Here is a 21,948-nt window from a genome sequence, read left to right as displayed (position 1 = left end):
GTTAAGATGGTTCTATCAAGGATGTTTTTGGCATGGTAGGGACATGAGGTCCAAATCATGAGCCTCACTTGTTAGAATTTAAAACAAACTGAGCACTATGCAAAAATAAAGGCCACATATCCGATACATAACTTCTCTTCAAACAAAAAACTGGTTGTATGTTTTCCGATGAGAAACTTGAATTTTCATTTCTTACATAAAGAATAGCTGTACAATACTGATACATTATTTGTAACGGTAGCATTTCGGGATTGAGCATCACTTACTGATGCCAAAGAATCACTTTACAGTTGAGAAATCAATTTACATGTATTCAGGCTTTTGCCTTGCATTTGAAAAAAAAAACAACTCACTGTTGTGGTCACTTTCATACACATATATACTTATACATCTGGAGCTTCAGAATTTGGATTCACAGGTGTGGGATGCTGTACAGTGTTTCCACAAAATGCTGAGATTCCTGTCCATTTGTATCTTTGTGATGGATGGTTTAGATGTCGATCTCCTCTAATGCTAGCCGGACCTGGCGTACGAATCCATCCATGTCATGGAAGTGAAAATCAAGTGCTGTTTTCACAGCTGCGATGCCTTGCAACCCATATTTCCACTGAGCAGCATTCAATGCAGATAGTGATCTCTGAGCAGCGTCCATTGCAGAACTCACATATTTAGCCTGTGAAAAAAAGAGCACATTTAATAAGTGCACAAAGACAAATACGAAAAACTTTGATACTCTGGCATAGTTTAATAGATAATATACAGGCACTTAGAAATTGCTTAGAACTTGCACACATGGACATTTATGGATGGTTAGGAGTGAAAGATATCCAATGGTCCTATTTCCACAAAAGGTTCCAACAAATCAGAGATTATGATTGTTTAACCAACCAATCTGATAGTGGGATGTGACTTTGCAACTGTGGGCTGTACAATTTAGTCAGTTTACTTGAGTTAATACATCACATATGTACAATTTCTGAGTGCTGTGTATCAAGTATCACATGCAGCCTGAGTATCGTATAACACCTCAAGATAAATCTTGCAAGATGAAAAGGCTTCAAGTACAATGAAATTATACTTGAGAAATGTTCCAGTGCTCTTAGACCACACCATAAGTTACGGTGCACCTAGTTGCATTGTATTGGGACACTTAGTCCTGTTCATTGACCCAGACTGTTCATTATATCCAACTTATATTTCATGGGTGGCTTCCGTTTATTCAATTTAAAAAGTGTTCTCGAAGTAAATTGGAAATAAAGAAGCCCAGTTCACAATAGAAAGGTTGTTCCATCAATGGAGACAACAATAACTCAAGAGGGCAGATCCAACACAAACTTCTCTAGGATAAGCTCAATCTGCAAATTGCTGTATGCAGCCCACCATATGTATTAACGACATCCAATCTGTCTATAATGTCAGTGCCTCCTGTCTCATTGGATCCCAAAACTCAGTTTCATCAAAGACCCAGTTGTGCCACAGCTTGTAAAATCACGCCTAAAACCTCTAAAAATCACTGGTTGTGGCCCACCTCCGTTTTGGAATGGCCTGATGTTTTAGGTGTCCATTCATCCTAGTTGGATGCATCTTATGAAAGGATTAAAAGGAATATACAGAGCACAGTGCACCTCACATACAATCTGGAAGGTGCTTAATAGTGGGTGCTCCCATCCCAACTGCTCCTTCAGTTATGGCCCGCATGAGTTTTGGATCAGTCAATTTTTGGGCGCCAAGGAAATCAAATAGTGGGAAGAATTGATGGATGGATTCGATGTTATTAAAACATCATGGTGGGCCCCACACCTTGATTCGTATGGAAAGCTTTAAGTGCTTAACGTAGAAACTTTTGTAGTGGATCGGCCACATTATTCAAAATCCGCTCATTCCTTTCCTCCCAAGCAGCGCAAAATCCCTCAATGCATGGATCACTGAATCGTTGATCCCATTCGTACAAACCAAACTCTATAAGCTTGTAATTTCTCTACTTAGATAACAAATACAAGAATCCTATCATCAGTTTCTGATTTAGAAAGAAATAGCAAAAATCTTAGCATGTGTGCATTTTTAGTAGCCAGAAATTATCCAAGTTAATTTTTTACTCGGAAACAAAGAACAACAGTTGTTTTAAGATTCAGCTTACATAATTAAGGGGGTGCGGGCTGCTATGGGTAGCTCTGCTGGCAAGCAGGTTGACTCCCTTCGCTTTTGACCCAGGGGGTGCGCCATCCTCACAGACATTGGTTACATCAAGAGCAGATAATGGCGATGATTTTTGGCCTGAAAGAATAAAACAACATAGAATGTTTCTCAAAATAACTTCATAGAATCTGGGTCGAATATCTCTGAAAGAAATTTCACTCTGGGTGAAACTTATCTTTGGGAAGTGGGCTGACTCGGCCCAATCAACACCTAACAAGTTAAAGCAGGTGGGACGCACTTCCCATTCACTGGACAGTAATGAGATTGACCCATAGCAAAGTTCACATTGGGTGTTTCAAAATGGTTCATCAAGAGTGTGACTGGATAAAATCAGACAAGGTTGAAGCAGGTTCCACAGCTTCCACCAACTGTCCATGGTTGGTTGGTGGTCAGGTTTCCCATAGGTAGGTTTTACCATCGATCTTTCACAGGTACTAAACCTTGCATCAATACAGAAAGAGCACTACCGGAGCAGCCTCCTCGTGTAAGATTAATCTAGGAGAAACACATATAAACATTGCTCTCCACACACGTGGGCAAACTGGGCCATCAATCAGGTGAGTAACACCATGTGCCTTTGCCAAAATCATCTGTGTCCTCTCATCACATCAGCCAAATGCATACAAAATGAATCAATTGTACAATACGGCATCTAGTGGCTCGCATTCAGCATACGAGCGTAGCTCCTCTCAACAACATATCGATTCATTCCTTGGTCAGGGAACGAACATGGTGGGCCAACTGACGATATCTGGGACATGTGGCCAAGAGATGGATCCAAATTGGACTTGTGCCAGTAGTCTTTACAATTTACATCTCTTCTCAAAAGGGTAGAAAGGTTTGAAAATCAACAAGAAAGACAAAATGAACGCAAAATTCTCCAAATAAGAGAACAAGGGGAGCTAGTTTGATTACCGAATGGATGACCATGAAGAGATGCCTGTAATTCGTGTCCGTCTCTACATATATGAGAGCTTATAGAGAATATTACTCTCATATATGCTACTTCCACGCATTTGTATGCAAGAGCAGCGGCAGCAATCTCCCCATTATGCTCGAAAGAAATGGCGCATTGCCTGTGTATGGGATAGTAAACAGTAAATATGAAATTCAATCACGTACATCCTTTTTTTGATACTGCATTTAGTGCACAACACAAATGTCCAAACACACTAGATATTTGGTAGTGGGCAGAACACATCCAAAAATTTGCACATGAGAAATTATATTGATATGCTCTAGAAGAGTGGTGAATCATACTCTTTGTTTTTTAAGATAATGGAATTTTAATAAGCTGAGCATTGTTTTAAAACATGCTGACCTGACTCGAAACTCAGCTGAGTTAACTCCACTCAGTCAGATTACGAGCCAAGTCGACTCAACTGAGAGAGATTTCAAGCCGAGTCCCTAACTCAGTCGACTCCATGCTAATCGCCCTAACTCAAGTCGAGTCACTTGCACTGTCAGACCTCTTGTTAATTAAATGTGAATGGAAAAAAAAATGGGCAGGATTTGAACCCAAGACATTTTATAAAGAGGTAGAGCAATCAACAACCAAGCAATGTGCCAATTGCTTGTTTATCTTCTTAGTGAAATGCTCCAACCCTACAAATATTAACTGCGGGTCAATGGCCTTTAATATGGACGGTCAAGATTGTTTACACAAAATAGGTCCGATAGAACATTTGATCCATTTATTTGTTAGGGCTCATCATGGATTGCTCATGATTCTAAAGAATCACAGACTGTTAGACAATCCCTTCCAAAGCATGGAAAAAGGATGACTAAAGAAAATAAGGCGAAATCAAGGATGAAGCAGATCATCGGATTAGTATGATTTTTGCATGGTGCCTTAAGAAAAAAAGGTTTTTGCATGGTAGTCTGCAAATTTATGTCCAGACCCAATAGACAGTTCAGAATGATCAGTTGGAAAAAAAAAAAAAAAAAAGAAAAGAAAAAAGAAGGAATGATCAGTTGGACTGTCCAAGTGGACCAATGCAACTAGGTGCACTATGACTTGTAGTACGGTTTGAGAGCACTAAAGCATTTCTTATTTTCTAGTTTATAATCATAATATAAACTAAAGTAATTTTAATAATTCCTAACATCCCTACGGTTTTCAATTTATAGTTATTAACTATCAAGTCAAGTCGTGTCAAGTCTCGAATTGACAAAACCCGAGTGAACATCGAATTGAGTCAGGTTTTCAAATTTTGAAACTATGAAGCTGAGAAGACTGAGCTAAGGGAAGAGAATTCCAGATAACAAGGGAGAATTTCCTATACAAAGCGATGACTGGATCACTCCATTCTGCCAGCTCATCATCAATGAAGTAAATCCTCTCTAACAGCATTAGAAAACAAGTGTTTAGTCTAATGTGAGAGATGTAATTTTGTCAACAGGATATCAAAACTCCCATGGCTCAGACCCTGGTTTTTCTGTTAACAACAAAACGTAACTCACAAATGGGTAGGCTCTTTTCGCAACGTACGCTAGAAGGAGGGCCCCACCGTCAATCTGGATCGATGACAATGTCCAGGGAGGGCCTCCTAGATAGAAGACGGAGTTTTGATTCAAAAAAGTGGGCCCGTTAGTCAAGAAAAGCCCATCATGGGATCTCATGATCGTGGCCCACTAGTTAGATTGATTTTATATTTTAGGTCTTGCTTATTAATGTTATTTAGAACATCGTGAACGCTTTAGATTTCCTCGTTAGATTTTTATTTTAGTTTACTTCATCGCCAAGTAATAGGTGTCGCACATGGTGCGAGTTTTTGGGTATAGGGTTCTCCTTATAAATAGGCAGTAGTTCTTTGGATTCATTGAAGTTAATAAAATTTCTGCTTTATTTTTCTGCTCTCTTCGTGAGTTGTGGAAGAATTCAAAAGTGGGTGCGAAGCCCTCCCTTTTTGAAGGGCTAACTACCGTGGTGCGAAGCCACATCGATCCCAATTCACCCCCATCTTCCATCATCTTTTTTTTCCATCTTCCCCAACCATCCGTACTTCGACTTTGTCCTTTTGTTGCATCAGATTTCTTCATTGAAACAGGTTTCCAGATTTCGGCCCGCAGGCGAGCTGAAACTTCGGCGGAGCACCAAATTTGGAGGTTTTGGAGTCCATCCTTGGCCGACTAGGCCAAGGTGGCCTTTTTCTGAATAGTGGGCCCCACACACGTGCGGCCGGGATCACACGCACGTCCGTTTGGGCCATTGTTGTTGTCCACACGCGGGATCATCTTTTGGCTCAGGTTTTTATCCTCTTTTATCCTCTCATAGTCATTTTTTCATGAATCCTAACCCTATATTACATGATCCCTAATTGATTTGCCCCTTTTTATCACCTTAGGGTTCCTTGAATTGAAATTAGGGACTCCCTTGGATTTGATTTTTATGCATGAGTAGTTGATTTTATTTCCCTTTGATATTGTTTGGTTTATAATTTTATTGGTCAAGTCCATGTGTCGGCTTGGACCCGCATAGATTCCCCTTTAATTGAATGTTTGGATTATCATGTGGGATGTGAAATTTGTGTGATTGTTTCTGAATTGGAGTGATCTAATCCTGCAATCTTGCATATCATATATAATTTTCCATGTCCTGCATAAAGCGAAATCTTCGCAACTGGGGAGAATTGATGGGGACATTCCGTGGACGCCGTCCACATGTGCACACACACCACCCCCTTACGCTCGTATGGCAGAAGAAGGAGGGCCCCACCGTCGATCTGGATCGATGACAATGTCCAGGGAGGGCCTCCTAGCTAGAAGATGGATTTTTTATTCAAATGAGTGGGCCCGTTAGTCAAGAAAAGCCCATCATGGGATCTCATGAACGTGGCCCATTAGTCAGATTGATTTTATATTTTAGGTCTTGCTTATTAATGTTATTTAGAACATCATAGAAGCTTTAGATTTATTTGTTTAGTTTTTATTTGGTTTACTTCATCGCCAAGTAATAGGTTGCGCACATGGCGCAAGTTTTGGAGTATAGGGTTTTCTTATAAATAGGCACCCTTTGTAGCTTTTTTCATTTATTGAAGATTAATAAAAAATTCTGCGTTTTCCTACTCTCTGAGTTGTGAAGCCTAATTGGGTGCGAAGCCCTCCATTCATCGAAGGGTTAACTACTGTGGTGTGAAGTCACACCTATCCCGATTCGCCCCCATCCATTGTCATCTCTACTACCCATTTTCTACCATCCCTTCTTCTCACCTTACCCCATCATCTACACTTCAAATCAATCATCTATTGCAGCAATTCTCCTCCCCACATCAGAATTTCAGAATCTGGCCCTACAGGAGGGCTGAAACTTCGGCGGATCACCACGCACAAACCGTACATCGGATCGAGCTGATATTTGGGGGTTTTGGAGTCCATCCCTGGCCGACCAGGGCCAGGATGACCTTTTTCTGAATAGTGGGTCCCAACACGTGCGGCCGTGATTACACGCACGTGCGTCTGGGCCATTGTTGTTGTCCACGCGTGCGGTACTTCTCTGGTTCGTCTCTCCCCTCTCTTTCACCCAAAATCCCTAAACCTAACCCTAAATTACTCAAATCTCCAATTTTATGCTCCTTTTCTCACTCTAGGGTTCCCCGAATTGGAATTTCTGAATCCCTTGGATTAGGGACTGATTCCTATGCATGTGTGGATGATTATTTCTTATCTTTGAGTATCGTTTGGTTTATAGTTTTTATTGATCCAGCCCTATCATGTGTAGACCTGGACTTGCATAGATTCCCCTTAATTGAATGTTTGGACTTTCATGTGGGATATGGAATTTGTGTAATTGTTTATGAGCTAACGTAATCTTAAGCCTGAAATCTTGCACATCATATCTGAATTTCATGTCCTACATCACCTGGTCACAGAACTGGGCATAAATAGAGACAGACTTTGGGTCTCTTGATCATTTTGTCCTGGATGCATTACATCGCCGTTTATGACGATGAGTTAAAATAAGTTAGATGTTGATGTCTATTACTTGGGTGAAGTATTCCTTGAACACAAATGGGAATGTTGTAGGCCCACAGTATGTTCCACCGTGTACTGAATTTTTGGACTGTTGTGGTTGATTTTGGGGCTAAAATTCTAGAACTACAACTGCTATTTTTTTGAAAGATTATACCAGTTGATTTTTTTGATTATCGAATGCTTTTGGGATTCTAAAAAGAGTAGGATTAGGATGTGGAAGGCACTATAATTTTCTGAGTTCCTGTTTGAGTGCCTGTAGTGCAAACATTTCGAGTTCAGCAAGTTGTTTATCCCTCTCTATTCAAATATTCTTCTGTGGTGCATTTACTTCATTTATTCCTTCAGGAATCGAAATTCTCATTAATCCAAAAACTAGATTACATCAGGAACCTAGCATATTAGATTTCAAATATGTGCGCAAATTACCAGATCGCAATGCCCATTCTATAATGAATCTACTTTGTAAACGTCTCAAATGGTAAAATCAGAGCATACATTCAAACATTATTGGAAATTACAATTCATATTTCTGCATGATTTTGCAATTGCATTAAAAAAAAAAAAAAAAAAAACTATGGATTTTCGGCATTCAGCCTTTCCACAACAAATGGGAAATTGAATTTCTTTGGAAGGTAACGACTGGTATATGAATTTTCCTTCATTTCTAAAATGGTCCACCATTAACTTCAGATCCATGTGTGTCAGTCCAAACTACTCAAATTGTAGACCCCTGCTGATGTACATTTATGTCATGTGTATGGTAGATGAGTCAACATTGTTTAAGAAGTGGTAGAAAGTAGGGCTGTCAATGGGCTGGGCTTGGGTCAAGTAAAATCAAAATTTTGAATTGCCTGGCCTGACTATTTCAAAATCCAGGCCAGCACTAGTGGAAAGTGCACATAGCAGTAGCCTAGCTATCTTTATAAATGATGAATCAACCATCTCAAAATGGCATAGAACTTACTTCAACATCTTTGATGTGTCGATATAGATATCTGTTGACTGAGTTTTTTCTCCGAGTGTTGAGCTTACCACATCGCAAACCTCGAACATTGATGCAGCAAGTAGAAATTTCAAAGTTGCACGAAGATATAAGCCACTAACTTCAACTTCCGATTCTCCATTCTGCACATTTAGGCCATCAAAATCTAGTCAATAGAAATTTTATGATTCTTGACACAAGGATGATTATCTTCAGTTTGTAAAAGTGAGGCCCATAATTCAGTGATCCAAACTGTTGTTCTGATAGGCCACACAATGGATGGAGTTGACCAACCATGCTTCAAAATCTTTGGCCCCTTTTCAGTAGAATGTGAACTATTATTGTGTTTCGCTTCTCAAGTCTATTTGCCCACCACCAACTGGAAGTAGGAATGTCATTAAGGAGATTCAAGAGCCATGGCCCATCCACCGTGGATCCCATCAGACTAACGGCGTGGATCATCAAAACATGGTTTTACCAATTGACGCCCTGATGATACAATACATATCCTCAAGTTGAGGATCATGTAAATCCTCTTTACTGTAGCTACCTTTAAACGGTCAGTTGAATGTTTCAAATCAATAGCTTCTTTCAAAGTATCCTCAGCAAGCTGAATTTGGTGCATTAGATTTCCTGAAAAAGGTGAAATGTTCATTAATTCATGTTCAATTCACATCTTAATTGATCCAAAAACCACTTTTACACCTTATCTATAAACTCACCAAACAACTGAGTTGATGAATGAGCACTTGATGAGACGCCACCATTTTTATTTGGATTCTCATTCAAATCGCTTTCACCTGCACTTGCAGAGCATTCCTTCCTCTTTTTTGTAACGTTGGACTTGCCTTGCATCTTACGAAATAACTTTGTTGATGATCTGGCACTTGAGAAGACACCATTATTTTCTGTTGTACTCTCATTCAAATTGCATTCACCTACACTTGCAGAGCATTCCTTCCTCTTTTTTGTAATGTTGGAGCAGTCTTGCAAGCTACACTTCTTATTCCCTGTTGTCAAATGTGCAATCATTAATTCAACATTATTAACAAAAAGAGAGAAAAGAGTATAAAACTAACATGAAAAGCAGAGTAGATCATAGCAAAAGACCCCTTACACATAAAAATATCCAAATCTAAAAAAAATAACTAAGAATGGATGGAAAACAAGACATTCCAACAAGAACGCAACAACTTAAATATATTCAGAAAACTGCTAACCTTTACGACAACGTTTTGACAATTTCAGCTTCATATATTGCTTGTGTATTTCTTTTTCTAAAATAAACGAGTCTCCTTCAAATGCAGGTGATGGCCCAATTCCCATCGAACCTTGAGTAGGCTGCTGCACATCATCAAAATCCTACTCTTACAGATTGTCAATTTATTTTTGTAGTGAAAATTTGCATTCTTTACTTTCATTCTGTTCATTCAGCACATATTTACCTTCTGTAATTTTGTTTCACAATAATCAATCCTCGTCTTGCTACTACTTGTGGAAGGATTGTTCTTCTCTTCTAAGCATAAAGAATCGGAAGCGGGAGAAAATGAAGAATTCGCAAGAATTACTGACAATGCCTTAGCCTGCTTACAAACAATAAAACACAGTAATTAACGTTATGTTCAGATGATGAAATAATTAGGAGCTCTCAATCAATAAAAGGTGAACATCCTAAGTAAAAGACATACCTGCACTATTGAAGTGGGCAGTTCATAGTTTTCATCTTTATTTTCCAGGATACTCTCAATTGAAGATGATGGACAATTCTTAAAATCCATACTATAGCTTGCAGAATTGCTTTTGGGTGCTTTGCCAATGCCAATTTTAAGGCGGATTTTCAGAGTCTTTTTTTCATGCAAGGGGAGAGTATTGTTTGTGGTGCTCGAGTCCATATTCTGAAAATCATGAAAGCATTAGATACAGTCAATAATATAATAAAATTTTATAAATTGATGATCCACATTTCGTTGCCAACCTATTTACGGTAAAAACATATTAGCACATTTCCAAAAATAAAATTACCTCAAATTTCTTAAGCAATTTGGGGATATTGCTACTCTGTACACTCGCAAGACTCTTTGGCTGTGATTGTGTAAGAGGATTCCTTAGAAGCATTGGTAAAAATGATCCATACTGACCAAATTTTGGCCCTGGTATTAAAGAAGTCAATGAGTCAACAACTGGATGCACAGTTACATATAAACAGTTAAAAAATATCATGAAACCTCAGCCTGATGGAGGGGATCGAACATAAACTTCAAGCATTGTTATCATAAATGTAATCAAGTGGTCATAAGGGTGGTGAATATGAAAATCTGAAGGCAGCCCTGAAAAAAGATTCCAATATATTCTTATCTTAAACCTTTCTTTTTGAGAAACATAAATACATGCAGACAAAAATATTAACATACATGCATTATAAAAGAAAGATATCCTTAGTTTATCAGTATGTCAAATATTTCACAAGTAAATCTTGAACTTCAACAACAAACGAAAGAAAGCTTAATATAACATAATACTACACAGTATATACATGAAGATTCAAGAATCAAGACATCAGGGACTTCAATAATAGCAACAGAAAATCATTATAGTTCAACAATACCTACTTAAATTGAAGATTTGGAAACCATCTTTGATTTGATTGAGAAATACTCTACTGTATTAGGACCTTCAGATGAACTATTCCTATGAACATTCTATTGACTTAGTCGTCCATGACCGCACAATGATTCTGCTTAAAATATTTCTGAACTTAGGCTTACAATTTTTAACATGGGCCAGGCCTAGTACCGTTATTTTTCCAAGATCCAGGCTCAGGCTAGGCTTGGACGTCTGTTTCATTCCCAAACAGGGTTGTCCAGAGATTGTCCTGGCCCGAGCCCAGCATGTTGACAGCCCTTTAACAAGGTAGCTACAAACCAAGACCACTCTCCTTGAATACCAATCTAGTGCAAATCAAATCACAAAAAAGTGCCTTAAGGCATCTAGGAAGGATCAAAGACAACAAAGAGAAATGCATGGTTAATTCATTGTGATTTCGGAATTCTTTAATTTTTGTTTAATAAGCACTGAAATCCGCTTTATTGAAAAAACAGGGGTTTTTGTTAAAACTCGTCTAACTACTCTTTCTTAAGTTGTGTAAGTTTAGAGAAGTTGTAGCCCCAAAACCAAATTTCCACCTGAAACACCCTCTTAGTTAAGTTTGATAATCAGTCCCCTAAGAGCCTCTACTACCATAGTGTACAAGAAAGACGACAAAGGCAAACTCCTCAAAATCTTTAAAAAAGCCTTGTAGAGACCCATTTATGAGTACAGAGAAAAATGCATATCCTATAAATTTGCATTCACTTCCTCCACTCCTAAACCAAACCTCATTAACATGTAGTTTCGTTATACACTTTTACCACGTTAATCTTAAAGATAATAACCTATCGTTGTTCCTTATTTATGGAATCAACACATGAATGTGCTATAAGCACACCCCTCAGAATATGTATCTACCATGAACTTATGTTCCTTGGGATAACAAGATCATCAACATCAAAACCGTTCTTACCCTTGTCACATGAACCTTGGTTAATAATTTATGGCTTCAAATGTAACTAATGGGGAACCATTTTCTATTGATTGATGTCTTAAATCCGTAAATCAATAGGTCTATCGATGACAGCTCGATGCCAACGGAAAAAATTAGAAATCCCATGATTGGTTGTTGGACACTTTAGGTGTCCTGCTCAATGCCATCGAAAGGGGTTCGATGCCATTGGCGGGCCGTCAATGACATCGAAGTCCCATCGAAGTGTCATCAAGAAAATCCAAAAAATACATGTTTAGTCGCCGGAACGTTTTGGTGTTTGGTTCAATGACATCAAATAGGTTCGATGTCATCGAAGTGACATTGAAGGTGTCATCGAACGATCGTGTGGCGTTACGCAAAGTTGCATAAGTGCGGAATTTGTTTCCTATTTCAATTATGATTCTAATAGAGGCTATATTATGGGTGTAATCAGGAATAGGGGGTATCAAAGGGCTTTCTAATTTGTTCCAAAGGGTTTCAAGGGCTTGTATGGGAGATTCTAGGCTTTTTCGAATCGGGTAATCTCTATATCTTGTAATTTTCTGCTTTCATAGTGCATTGTTGTTGCTTTGTGTAGTGGTTTTTTTCTAAAGGGTTTTTCCAGGTTAAATTTGGAGTGTTTGTGATTGGCCTTGGTTGTGCGATTGGAATACTTTGCTTGATTCATCTTTGTGTACTTCCACGGTCCCCCAACAAGTGGTATCAGAGATTAACATTGGGGCGCAGATTGAATCTAAAAGCATAGTATCAATGGCTTCTAATCCTAAGTTTGATGTTGAGAAATATTCCGGAAAATATAATTTTGAACTTCGGAAGGTCAAGATGACCGGTCTCCTAGCTCAACAAGGATTGGATGATGTGCTCCTTGAGAAGCGACCGGAATCTATGATAGATGATGAATCAAACAAGATAGATAAGAAAGTGAGAACCTCTATACAATTGTGTCTAATGGATGAGATCATATAAAATGTCATGAGAGAGAAAACTACAACAATTATATGGGCGAAATTAGAGGATATCTACGCGAAAAAATCTCTTAAGAATTGCCGGTACTTGAAGCTTCAGTTGTTCAATTTGAAGATGGCAAAGGGGGTTGATGTTGACACCCACATTAGTAACTTTAACAAGTTAATTTGCAAATTGTTGGATGTGGAAGAAACGATGAAAGATGATGATCAAGCATGCATCCTGTTGAATTCTCTCCCGACTTCGTATGAGTCATTCAAAAACTCACTGTGCATCGGTAGATCGACCATTAGCGTCAATACTGTTATCTCAGCCCTTCAAGGAAAGGCGATGAGAAAGAAAAAAGGTGATGTGGGTGCATCTACTGATGCATTGGTTATGAGGAGACGAAATTTTGAATGGGACGATGAATCTTCTTGATCGAGGTCCAAATCCAAGGGCAAGGGCAAAGGAAAGTTGAAGTGCTGGAACTGTGGGATGTCTGGGCACATGAAGAAGGATTGTACAAATCCTAAGGCAAGAAAAGAGAACTCAGAGGCTTCTTCTAGATAAGCCAACACTGTCGAGTTTGATGAAGGTATGAGTGGAAGTGATGTGTTGTCAGTGTTGATTGGACACTTATGCGATGATCATGATGATGAGTGTATTTTGGATACTGGGGTATCATATCACATGAGTCCTCATTGGTGTTGGTTCAACATTTACAGAGGATGCGATAATGGACATGTATTTATGGGCAATAATAATGCCTGTAATGTGGTGGGTGTTGTATCAGTGCGAATCAAGATGTTTGATGCGTGGAGCGTACCTTAACTAAGGTGAGACATGTTCCTGATATGAAGAAGAGCTTGTTATCTATTGGAGCAATCAAGGTGCTTAGGTGGAAATTCATCAGCTTCAATCGTATCCTTAAAGTTTCAAAGGGGGTACTCGTTGTCATGAAGGTATAGAGGAACAGGAACCTTTATAGGTTGATTGGGAGCACTTCATCAGGTGGAATTGCAGTGGTTGTAGCGGATTCCACATTTGCAATTATGTGGCATGCATGCTTGGGAAACATGAGCGAGCGGGGCATAAATGTACTTTTTGACCGTTGTTTAATTCTAATTTTTAAAAGCTTTGATTTAAGTATATACGAGCATTGTATATATGGTAAATATTCAAGGTTATCTTTTAAATCTGGAAAACATATATATAAGGGTGTTCTTGATTATGTGTATTCTGATGTATGGGGGCTGTCGCCCATGGTTTCTAGTAGAGAGTTGTCATGGTTCATCACATTCATTGACGACTATTCTAGGAAGGTATGAGTTTATTTTATGAAAAATAAATCTGATGCTTTTACCAACTTCAAGCAGTGAAAGGCAATGGTGGAAAAACAATCAGGGCGAAAAGTGAAGGTACTAATAATGCAGGGGCATTTTCACACCGGGCTTGAGTGAGGTGGCCTATGGGATGCATGGGCACACTCGGGGTGGGCGGCCCATGTGAGGCGAGTGGCTCGTAGGAGGCGGGCCCCACCTGTGTGAGGCGGGTGGCTCGTGTGAGGTGGTACCCATGTGATGTGGGGACCATGAGGGGGGTTCGACCAAGGTCTTAACCCATGCGATGTGGGGCCTGGGCTATGAGATAAATGGATTAATTCGCTATGCTCTATCAGTTTGAGCTTTTAGAGCAAGTGGTTAATTGTCCTGCATCAAAGCGGTATCAGAGCGGGAGGTCTTGTGTTCGAGACTCCTCACTGGGGGTTATTAATGCAGAGGCATTTTCACACCGCGCTCGAGGGGGGTGGCCTATGGGATGCAAGGGCACACTCAGGGTGGGTGGCCCATATGAGGTGGGTGGCTCGTGGGAGGCGGGCCCCACCCGTGTGAGGCGGGTGGCTTGTGTGAGGTGGTACCCATGTGATGCGGGGCCCACGAGAGGGGTTCGTCCAAAGTCCTAACCCATGCGATGTGGGGCCTAGGTTATAAGATAAAGGGATTAATTTGTCATGCTCAGTCAGTTCGAGCTTTTAGAGCAAGTGATTAATTGTATCGCAAGTCACAACACAGTGCATCGCACACCTGAGCAGAACGGTGTGGCTGAGCGGATGAATCAGACTCTCTTGGAGAGGGCCCGATGCATGATTAGCAATGCTAGGTTGGGCAATGACCTGTGAACTAAGGCTATTAACACAGCTTGTTACTTGGTGAATTGGTCCCCTTGTACGACCATTGAATGTAAAATTATAGAGGAAGCATGAAGTGGTTAGAAGGCAGACTAGTTGGGATCGCGTGTATTTGGTTGTGACACTTACTCTCATGTACGGGTTAGATGAGGGAGATTGGTTAGACGAAAGGGCCAGGAAATACATCTTTGTTGGCTATAGTCGTGGTGTGAAGGGGTAAAGTTGTTTGACTGGGTCACAGGAAAACATCATTAGCCGTGATGTCAATTCGACAAAGGATCCTTAATATGTAAGGATGAGCACGAGGAACTGAAAAAGTTGGTGCTGGACGTTCAGTTAAATAGAGATGAGACACAGGCTAAGACAGAGGTACAGGAGCAAGTGGAGTAGCCACATGTGAGAGAGAATCTGTCGCTAGATCACAGGTTACTGGTAAGATACATAGATGACTTAAATGTCACATATTCCCTCATTACAGATGAGGGGGATCCGTCTACTCTTTAGGAGGCTCTTAATGAGCCTAATGCTGAAATAGAAGCAATGATGAACGATGAGATAGACTCCTTATATAAAAATGAGACGTGGGAGTTAGTGGAGCTTCTTATTGACCGTAAAGCGATCAAGTGTAAGTGAATCTTAAATAAGAAACATGATAGGTACAAGGCAAAATTGGTAGCGAAAGGATACGCTCAAAGAGAAGGTGTCGACTTCACTGAGATATTCGCACCTATGGTGAAGTATCTATCAAATTCATGTTGGTGTTGGTTGCCCAATACGATCTCGAGCAGGTGCAGATGGATGTGAAGACTGCCTTCTTGCATGGGGAATTGGAAGAGTAAATCTACATTAAGCAATTAGAAGGCTTCGAAATAAAAGTAGCAAAGAACAAGATTTGCAGGTTGAAGAGGTCGTTGTACGGCCTAAAATAGTCACCTAGGCAGTGGTACAAAAAGTTTGATTCTTTCATTGTGAGTCAAAAGTTTACTAGGACTGAATATGATCATTGTGTCTATTATAAGACATTGAGTGATGGCAAATTCATCATCCTGGTGTTGTACATTGATGACATGCTTATCGCTAGTCATAACATGTTTGACATCGACTTATTGAAGAGTCAACTGTCAGGGACATTCGAGAAGAAAGATCTGGGGGCTGCAAAGAGGGTTCTCAACATTGATATATACAGAGACAGGAAAAGGAGCAGGCTTTGGTTATCTCAGAAGGAATACCTTAAGAAGGTATTGGTGAAGTATGGGATGGACAGGGCAAAGCCGGTCAACATTCCTCACCCGGCTCATTTTAAGGTTTCTTCTGAACAGTGTCCTAAAACTAATGAAGAAAAGCATGAGATGTCTCATGTGCCTTATTCGAATGCAGTTGACAGTTTTATGTATGCCATGGTCTGTACGAGACCGGATATTTCACATGCGGTGGATGTTGTCAGCAGATACATATCTAACCCCAGCAAATAACACTAGGAAGCAGTGAAATGGCTACTTCGATATATTCGAGGTACACAGGACTGTCTTGACATTTGAGAAATCAGGGGCCAAGTTAGGTTATGTGGATTCTGATTACGCGGGTAGTATGAACGGTAGAAGGTTGGCTTCTAGTTACTCGTTTGTGCTAACGGGTGGAGCAATCAGTTGGATGTCGAAGCTTTACTCTGTGGTAGCTCGTTCCACAACTGAAGCTGAATATATGGGAATGATAAAGGTATTTAAGGAAGGTGTTTGGTTGAGAGGGATGAGAAATCAATTGGGGCTACAACAAGCGGTTGTGTCGGTTAATTGTGACAGCAAAAGCGTGATTAATTTGGCTAAAAACTCTATTTATCAATCACGCACTAAACTTATTAATGTGCGTCACCATTTTATCCGACAAGTGCTTGAGGAAGAAAGAGTGACTCTGGAGAAGATTCACATGAGCGTGAATCCTGCTGACATGCTCACTAAGGTGGTTCCCACAGATAAGTTCAAGTTCTATGCAACTTCTCTGGGCTTGGTGAAGGTGTTAATGGAAGACGGAGTATGCACAAGAAGCAATGGTGGAACTATGATGCAAGGCAGAATTAGAGATGAGGAAAAATGAGCTATGAAGATTGGCGATTGAAGACATGGTGGAGATTGTTGATTAATGTCTTAAATTTGTAAATCAACAGGTTTGTCGATGATAGCTCGATATGATCGAAGGCTACTCAATGCCATCAGAAAAAATTGGAAATCTCACGATTTGTTGTTGGACACTTTAGGTGTCCTACTCGATGCCATCCAAAGGGGTTCGATGCCATCGACAAGCTGTCGATGACATTGAAGTGCAATCAAGAAAATCCAGAAAATGCTTGTTTAGTTGCTAGAATGTTTCGGTGTTTAGTTCGATAACATCGAAGAGGTTCGATGCCATCAAAGGCTGGTCGATGCCATCGAAGTGACATTGAAGGTGTCATCAAACGATTATGCAGAGTTATGAAAAGTTGTGTAAGTGCAGGATTTATTTCCTATTTCGATTGTGATTCTCATAGAGGCTATATATATGGGTGTAATCGGGAATAGGGGGTATCAAACGGCTTTCTAATTCGTTCTAAAGGGTTTCAAAGATTTGTAAGGGAGATTCGAGGCTTGTTCGAATCGAGTAATCTCTCTCTTGTAATTTTCTGATGTGCATTACTGTCGCTTTGTGCCGTGGTTTTTTCCTAAAAGGGTTTTTTCACGTTAAAGTCGGAGTGTTTATGATTGGACTTGGTTGTGCGATTGGAATACTTAGCTTGATTCATCATTGTGTGCTTCCACCGTCCCTCGACATTTTCCTTAAGGTTAATGCAATGAAAGAGGCTCCGAATCTTTAGGTAATTTTCGGTTCTTCTAAGATTCCAAAATGAAGCTCATGAAAAACCAATAGATTTACAAGGTAAGGACACCAAATTACTCTAGGAGGTTCTTGTCATTGTCCATATCATGATTTTATTGTCTTGTTAGACTTGTTTCTTAACATGCCATATTTCCAACAGAAAATCCAATTTTTTAATGCTATGATTTTACTAAGGCATCGATTTAAATTTTATAGCATAAGATAGAGGTAACATTACCATAGTTCATGAACTAAAAAATTGACTCAACCCCATGTCTAGCTAGGTCGGGTCAACTCAAAGACTTGATCAGTTCTTTAATTGAGTCGACTAGGTATTTAATAATTAAATTAAATATATTTATTGGTGTAATAAATATTCACATAGTTAAATTTTAAAGTTTATGAAAAATAGATATCGAGATCAAAAGCCATCATTGTTTTCTATTGGTTAGGGACAGTGACTCTACTAGTAGAAGTCACAGGTTTGAATCATCTTCTCTATTTTAAATTTTAACTTCTCACTTAGAAAGCCAACTTAACGATTTTAATTAAGCCGAGACCAGGTCACCTAGAGGAGAGTGTTTCATAGTGACTCAATTAGAAATATTAACAAGTCAAGTTGACTCGGCTAAGTTGAGTTGAGTCACCTTTTTTTTTTTTTCAAAGATAAGTCACCGTCTTTTAAAATGATGAACATAACAGCATATGACACATTGCCTAATCTATTCCTAGGTTGTGTTTACATGATCAAATTGTGACATTCTAAAATTTTACTACTTTGCAGTTACTAATTTACTTCTTTTTTATTCTTTGATTATGTAAACAAGCAAATTACATTCCTAATGTAGCATTTCAGTTGTTTACCACAAACTGCATGGCAATTTGTATGGCTTATCAGTGCATTCTAATGGTGTCAGACTTGTATAAGATTTCATGTCAACATCAAATAAACCAAGGTCCTAGATAGACCAAAACCAGGCTGCGTTTGGATGCACAAGCAAACTGGATTGTGCAGTTTCACTTTAGTCAAGAGAAAAGCACAGAAGCTAATGATGTTTCCTAGCATTTGAAATAAGAAAGTAGACCCCAAATTGTAGTAACTTTTTTTTCAAGTACGACTTGAAAATAGCATAACTACAATTTGGAGACCAGATCCTTGAATCTAATGTTAAGGAAAGTCAATTGTTGGACCATAGTGACAAATCTCATTCTCAGAAATTTCTCAAGAGATTTCCAAATTTAGAAGTTTATCTCAGCACAGTATCATAAAAATCTCACAAAAAAATAAAAAATAAAAATATTTATTATTAGTTAGTAAATAGTTTTAATTTTTTAATATATAATTATATAATGAACAGTTAAATTTACAAATATTTTTCATGTTAATATTGGGTTGATTTTTTAAAAATTTAATACTTTTGATACTTGGAAAATCTCACAATATCATGGCGATAATATCATTAATATTTTCGCATGCACAAATGCCAATGGATTTACAAAATATCGACAGTATTTGTCACAGGGTGCTAGACTAATACCCGCAATTCAATTCATTGTAATACAAACACACTCACAACAAATATATTAATTGATACAATCTAAATTGTAAAATTTGAGTCCTTAAGAGCCGCCGAAAGAAACCCATCAAAATACATAGTTAAGCTGCTACTTCTAACAAGTAAAAAGAAAACCAAGAAATTTCAAGTACTGATGTAATGCATCTTCTGTTTCAAACATTACGAAACATAATGTTTATAAAATTCTACTACATAATGGAGAAAACACAACATTAAGACAAATGCACATAGAAATGGAATTTTCCAAAAACAAATAAAGCACATTGGAGATTGTCTTACCGAGCTGGACTAGGTCAATTATCATTCACAACCGCACAAATGGCTATACATTCGGTGAATTTGGACCTTCTATTTGGTGGGTGCTACGTTGGATGGTTGGAAGTATAAAAACCACACTGATTGCAAAATCCCTGCATTTCAGTCAATGTCTTTTTACTTCACTATCAGTTTAAACACCAGAAACTGAACATTTGCATTTCCTTAACAATGAATTTTTTTGTCCAACTTTGGGCCACGTCCCACAAGATGGATACAGCCATTTGTCTGGTGATGAGCAGCAATTTACCAATCCTAGCTCGACTTGTATTTACTATATATTTTGAGGTGGAATTCTCATACATACCCAGATTTTCTGCAGAAATCTCTCTCTCGAAATCCTTCTGGAAATGGCCCAAAACATCTTGAAGCCTTTGATCCTGTGGAAAAGAGAATTAAGGACCCAGGAATGCCAATGAATTAGACCATGATTTCCAACAAGCAGGGCCCACATTTTAGTGATCAGACCCTTGATTTTCTGGGACACCACCATGACAGACCATGCCACAGATGTTTCTAAATTGGAATGTGGACCTTTCATTAACCATCCATTTGCAAGCTACCAATTAATTGCATAAGATCTTCTGGGACACATTGGACACCATTTGATAACTGGAGCATGGTCCATCCTGCTGGCCTTCCCATCCGGGCCGTCTATCAGAAACATGTAATGGTACTGATACTTCAAACACTGAGTAGCTAATAGGGAAAAAAGGGAATTCGGAAATCACATTCCCAACGTGCACAGGGATTCACGACAAATAGAGAAACCCAAAAACAATAAAGAAGAAGAAGAAGCTTACAATGTAAGAAAAGGCAACGTCCGGATTGAAGCCGAATGCTGTATTGTTTTTTCTTCTACCCACAGAAGAAAGCATTGTCACCATTGCTAACGCCTCTGGATTCCCAATTCGAAACGGGACTTGAGAAATTCCGAAATCACTTTTACACGAAGCCGACGAAGAAAATCGTAGAGAAGAATGCTCGGATTCCGAATGCTGGTTTGAGTTTTCGGAGATTGCAGAAGTCGTTTTTGGAAGCTTCTTGAGAGGGTTTTTGGAAGGTTTATGAGACAGTTCCTGGAAGTTTAGTTCTCAGACGTTGTTAATTCCACGCGCGTGGGTTGTCGTACCATTCACACACGACTCACGTTCAAATATGAAAAACGTGTATCAGATCTGAACTTTCCATTTGATTGTAAATGTCAGATAATTTTACTTTTCGATTAAGACACAACTTACAAGGTCAAATGATGGTATCTTTTCTGGCCATTGATCTTTTTATATAAATTGTGGCCAAAATAAGGATTAAAATGGAATGAGTTTTACATACGAAAACGTGATTATTGTATATCACAATATGGAGAGATCAGATCTTACACACGTGACAAATTAGGTACAATCACCCGCGTGTGTATGTGTACATATTTCACGTGCGCTTGGAATTAGCAAATCTCATTTTGGAAGTTCTATTTTTGGAAGGGTGGAGTTGTATGATACGCAGGCACCGAGAACCTGTACACCGGGCATATCTCAATTCAATGAACCGAGTAAATTTTGCATTACACTATCTCCAAGTTACATTATCAAGATCGGATTTGTTCAATAATCGTACCCTCCGATTCCTGGACATCTGTTTGTGGAAATAGGACCGTTGGATGTATTTTTCATTTCTAGCCGTCCATTAAATGTCTACTAATCTGATATTCAGATAATAAAATAAGCTTATTTTTTGGTTCGTGATTTATTTTCCATAGGTACCATATTTAGACGGTTTATCTTGACTATTCATATGCCATTTCTATGAAATGTTTAGGTGAATGCGTATAATTCACCTCTCTTTGCAAGTGTATCTAAAATTTTCACCCGGATAGGTTCTGTTAGACAGGGATTCTATGATGTGATACTAAAAATTAAGCAGGATCAGATCTCACACACGTGACAAATTAGGTACAATGACCCGTGTGTGGATGTGTACATATTTCACATGCTCGTGGAATTAGTTAACCTCATTTTGGAAGTTCTAGTTTTGGAAAGTTGGAGTATAATGATACGCAGGCACCGAGAAATTGATGACCTGGCATATATTAACTCAATAAACTAAGTAAATAGTGCATTCCAATGTATCCAAGTTACGTTTTCAAGATCAGATTTGTTCAAAAATCGTACCTCCGATTCCTCGACATCTGTTTGTGGAAATTGGACTGTTGGATGTATTTTTCATTTCTATCCGTCCATTAAATGTCTGCCAATCTGATATTCAGATAATAAAATGAGCTTTTTTTTTGGTTCATTACTTATTTCAGTTAGGTACTGTCATTTGGACGGTTTATCTTGACTAT

At 38.9% G+C, this 21,948-nt stretch overlaps 1 protein-coding gene across 1 annotated transcript; it reads right to left on the bottom strand.

Annotated features, from left to right (window-relative positions):
- Positions 1-340: 340 nt before the first annotated feature.
- Positions 341-20,701, bottom strand: LOC131223689 (cysteine-tryptophan domain-containing zinc finger protein 7-like). The gene is made up of 12 exons (XM_058219155.1): positions 20,411-20,701; positions 19,915-19,987; positions 10,175-10,302; positions 9,841-10,047; positions 9,598-9,735; positions 9,373-9,514; positions 8,875-9,162; positions 8,703-8,785; positions 8,135-8,295; positions 3,112-3,272; positions 2,138-2,274; positions 341-673 (listed from the first exon to the last, which is right to left on the bottom strand). Exons 1-12 carry the CDS (start codon positions 20,492-20,494, stop codon positions 491-493), a joined length of 1,785 nt encoding a protein of 594 aa, XP_058075138.1. The 5' UTR covers positions 20,495-20,701; the 3' UTR covers positions 341-490.
- Positions 20,702-21,948: the final 1,247 nt, after the last annotated feature.

This window comes from Magnolia sinica, chromosome 13, assembly GCF_029962835.1.
Source record: "Magnolia sinica isolate HGM2019 chromosome 13, MsV1, whole genome shotgun sequence".
In the NCBI taxonomy this organism is placed as follows: domain Eukaryota; kingdom Viridiplantae; phylum Streptophyta; class Magnoliopsida; order Magnoliales; family Magnoliaceae; genus Magnolia; species Magnolia sinica.
Note: the sequence above shows the minus strand (reverse complement) of the source record. Positions and strands in the feature narration are given on the sequence as shown.

Excerpts from the sequence above, each read along its gene's own strand:
- LOC131223689 (XM_058219155.1), bottom strand. The coding sequence starts at position 20,494 with ATGGTGACAATGCTTTCTTCTGTGGGTAGAAGAAAAAACAATACAGCA. Across the intron at positions 10,048-10,174 it reads AATTGCTTAAGAAATTTGAG|AATATGGACTCGAGCACCAC; the intron begins GTAATTTTATTT and ends CATGATTTTCAG. Across the intron at positions 3,273-8,134 it reads GACACATCAAAGATGTTGAA|GCAATGCGCCATTTCTTTCG; the intron begins GTAAGTTCTATG and ends TCCCATACACAG.